The 1576-nt window shown below is 35.3% G+C and overlaps 1 protein-coding gene across 2 annotated transcripts in view; it reads left to right on the top strand.

Annotated features, from left to right (window-relative positions):
• Window positions 1-1242: 1242 nt before the first annotated feature.
• Window positions 1243-1576, top strand: part of LOAG_15442 — a 3297-nt gene continuing 2963 nt past the window's right edge. For both annotated transcript variants that reach the window (XM_020448939.1, XM_020448940.1), the window contains exon 1: window positions 1243-1361. In XM_020448939.1, coding sequence (XP_020300947.1) covers window positions 1253-1361 — 109 coding nt within the window. In that variant the 5' untranslated portion in view covers window positions 1243-1252. The remainder of the gene's footprint in view (window positions 1362-1576) is intronic.

The raw sequence follows: 1576 nt of genomic DNA, 5'->3' as shown, positions 1-1576 counted from the left end.
TATCCTTTACTAAAAGATACCAACAGTTGATTTCAAATTCAAGTGCAATATGGTGTAGTATTTGGGGTAATGAGTTTTAGCAGAGAAATGAATAGCAATTGTGAACAATATCTACTAATGGCAAAAAGTGCTTAATTCACAATAAGAGTTTAATATGTGATGAAATATTGGTTTGAGGTGATGCTTTTTTTTATCCGCTTTCCTTTATTTTTTAGAAAGAGTCGGGTACTTTGTACACTTTTGTATAGTCATTATGCTTCATTGTAGTAGTGAGGATTACTTACCTACCACTTAGTTTCTCTAATATCATTCCGGATCTTGCAGGAACAAATTTGTCTCTACAGCTCAGGTTTCAAATCATTTTCGAATTCTTCTTATCGGATTTATAGTGTTTAGAAATACGCTTTAAGACTTCTCATGTTTCTATTTGTTCCACATTGCATATTTGTGTGTAATGACATTTCGCAGTGGAAGCCACCTCGAAGAGTCAATTACAATTTATTTCCTGCTTTATTTGAGCAAGCTTATACGGAATCATTTTTCGAGTTCTTTATCGGATTTATAATGTTTCGAGGCATGCTTCAAGGCTTCTCATGAGCTTCGAGACCTTGTTTCTATTTGTTCTACAGGTATATTTGTGCTTAAGTATATTGAAGTGAGCTGAAATATGAGTTTTTCCAATGAAACTGGAATTTTGCAGCGAAATATGGATTATTGTCTGTGGACAGGTATAGGTTTTCTGGAGTATACTGTAGTCATTTCATTCTATATCATTGTGATAACATATAAATTGAGCAAAGTTACGGAAATTGAAAGTTTCTGCTATTTATTTTTTGTTTTTTGCTTTTGTTTCTTTTTTTCAAGGGGAAAGTAAGCTAGACCCTAACGCTATTGAAATATTCTCCGACTTAGCAGTGGAATTAAATTTAGACAGTTAGGTTTTTTAATAGCCCCCTAATACGAGTAGAAGATAACCGTTTCCTTGTGATAGCCAGTGTTATCATTGAACCTCTTCCCACAGTTATTGTATTGTATCCTGTGATAAAATGAAATGTAAAGAGCAGTTTTGGAATTCTTATAAGCATGCCATATACAGATCTGTTCTTGTTTACCGGCTAAGCCTGTCCAGTGGATATCTATTTCAGATTTGCCAAAAATATGTGATTTCATATCCAATTCGTGAAACGGGATACAAGCGCGCTCACAATGTAGTAGTAAAAATGTATCAACATGAAAATCTTTTTCCAGGAAAATGTCCAAGGCAGACGAAGGACGTCTGATACATATTGCCAAGAAACGTGAACGTGCTAAGGAAGCAATCGAGCAAAGGCGGCGGAAACTAGAGGAAGAAACGAAAAGTCGTAAGGCTTCCCTCTCTTTGTCGACTAAGGACTTAACAGCAGACCTGTTCAATTCCAATTAATACACGATGAAGAAACGTTTGGAACTTTGTCATTTTATCGTTTATGCTTCTCTTATTTCAGTGAAATCAGGCATCACGACAAAATTTACGGCGAATTACGATGCTATAGAAGATTCTCTAAAAACTAGTACTGTTGGTTTGGTAACGCTGGAC

This window comes from Loa loa (genome assembly GCF_000183805.2).
Source record: "Loa loa unplaced genomic scaffold supercont3.286, whole genome shotgun sequence".
Classification (NCBI taxonomy): domain Eukaryota; kingdom Metazoa; phylum Nematoda; class Chromadorea; order Rhabditida; family Onchocercidae; genus Loa; species Loa loa.
This window is presented reverse-complemented; position numbering and strand designations above follow the sequence as displayed.